Source organism: Papaver somniferum, chromosome 4, assembly GCF_003573695.1.
Source record: "Papaver somniferum cultivar HN1 chromosome 4, ASM357369v1, whole genome shotgun sequence".
Lineage (NCBI taxonomy): Eukaryota > Viridiplantae > Streptophyta > Magnoliopsida > Ranunculales > Papaveraceae > Papaver > Papaver somniferum.
In genome coordinates, this window is record NC_039361.1 from 38,241,325 (window position 1) to 38,243,070 (window position 1,746).

The 1,746-nt window shown below is 39.8% G+C and overlaps 1 protein-coding gene across 1 annotated transcript; it reads left to right on the forward strand.

The window, feature by feature from the left end:
- Window positions 1-566: 566 nt before the first annotated feature.
- On the forward strand, window positions 567-1,460 carry LOC113272368. The gene has a single exon (XM_026522213.1). It carries the CDS (start codon window positions 567-569, stop codon window positions 1,458-1,460), a length of 894 nt encoding a protein of 297 aa, XP_026377998.1.
- The last annotated feature ends 286 nt before the right edge of the window (window positions 1,461-1,746 follow it).

A 1,746-nucleotide genomic window follows, 5' to 3' on the forward strand; every position in this document is an offset into this window, starting at 1 on the left:
TGCTGGGGTTCAGAGACGTAAGGAGCGCAACTGTACCTTGATCAGTATGATATTGGTTAGGGTTCAACTACATTCCAGTCCGAAGTTCATTGGTAGTAGGCTAGTGTCTGTAGCGGCTTAATGCAATGTGGTGTTCAAAGCTGAACTAGGTCCCGGGGTTTTTTATGCATTTGCGGTTTCCTCGTTAACAAAATTTCTGGTGTCTGTGTTATTTCTTTTCTGCATTATATTTGTTTATATAATTGAAATATCATAGGTTGTGTGTTAAGTTCAATCAGTTCTTGAATCCGGCCTTTGGGTTGTTGATTGAATTGATTGACACTTGGATATTGGTTTGTCATACCGTCCAAGTTATTTTCTTATTCAATCGGGGTCGCAAATTCCTATTTGTTTGATTGCGGATTGAATTGAGAAATTGAGATACTACTCTTTGATATACTTTTCTAAAGATTGAGTCTGAATGTCTATTTGATTCTCTTGAAAGTATATTGGAGTTTGTCCATAAAGATTGTTAAGAGAAATATTGGGTGTGGTTGTTAGACCCCTTCTTTTTCAAAAAGAGCATGATGGAACAAGAAGGATTGGAGGAGGAAGTAGAACCAAGGCAGAGGGAGATAAAACAGACTGATACAAACCAAGCCATACTAAGACAGCTTGAAGAACTTAGAGCAACGATGAATGACAGTAATAGAAGAGGAGGAGGAAGAATGAAGTTGGTGGAGGCAACTGAAGAAGCAGAGCGATCACCATTTTCGCATGAGATATTACAAGCACCTTTTCCCACTAAGTTTACCTTACCCATATTCTCCAGCATCTTTGATGGGACAAGGAACGCGATACAACACATGAAGTCCTATAACCTTACATTACTGCAATGGCTCCAGTATAAAGCGGTAATGTGTAAATACTTTCCTATGAGTTTAACGAGAGAGGCCCTATCATGGTTTGACAATCTACACGAAGGATCTATAACCTCATTCGCACAATTACAAAGGTTGTTCCTGGAAAATTACATAAGCAACAACCTGTTAAGGGCGGGAATTGAAACTGCATTCGATTTGAAGAAGGCACATGGAGAAAGTTTGCGAAGTTTAACTGCGTGCTGGAGAACCAAATGCGGCGAATTAGCAGGACGAGTGTCAGAACGATATTTGATCCTCGTCTTCATCAATTCTATGTACGCAACCGACCTCTTATACATAGAAATATTCCGACTCAAAGATAAGCTCACAATGCAAGAACTGAGGGAATACCATGAGGAATACATTGCATTGGAAGAAAAGAAGTGGGAAATGGAAATCAACACGACCGTCATCACAGCTGCGAAAGAGAGAAGAGCGAGATTGATACCGCGAATGGCAGGAAGTGTAGAGTGCACTGGACAGGGAAGACTGGTGAAAGAAAACACTGTGAGAGAAGTAGCTTTGTCTGGACACGATAAAAAATGGTTCGGGAGATAATACGGAGATTGACTTCATTCCTACAATTACCCAGCAATGAGATATAATAATCAAGGAGGAAGGTTCAACAATGATAGAAGAACAAGATACCACAACAATCAAAGGTTTGAAAGAAGACCGTACAACCCGCCTTTTGAAGATATAAAACTCCCCAGACTTAACATTTTGATAGAAAAAAATTGGGAAACAATTGTATTGACTGAAGAAATACCGTTACCATGGAATATGGGGAGAGAACCTTTACCAGGAAGGGGGAATGGTGAATATTGCTTGTACCATAGATTTC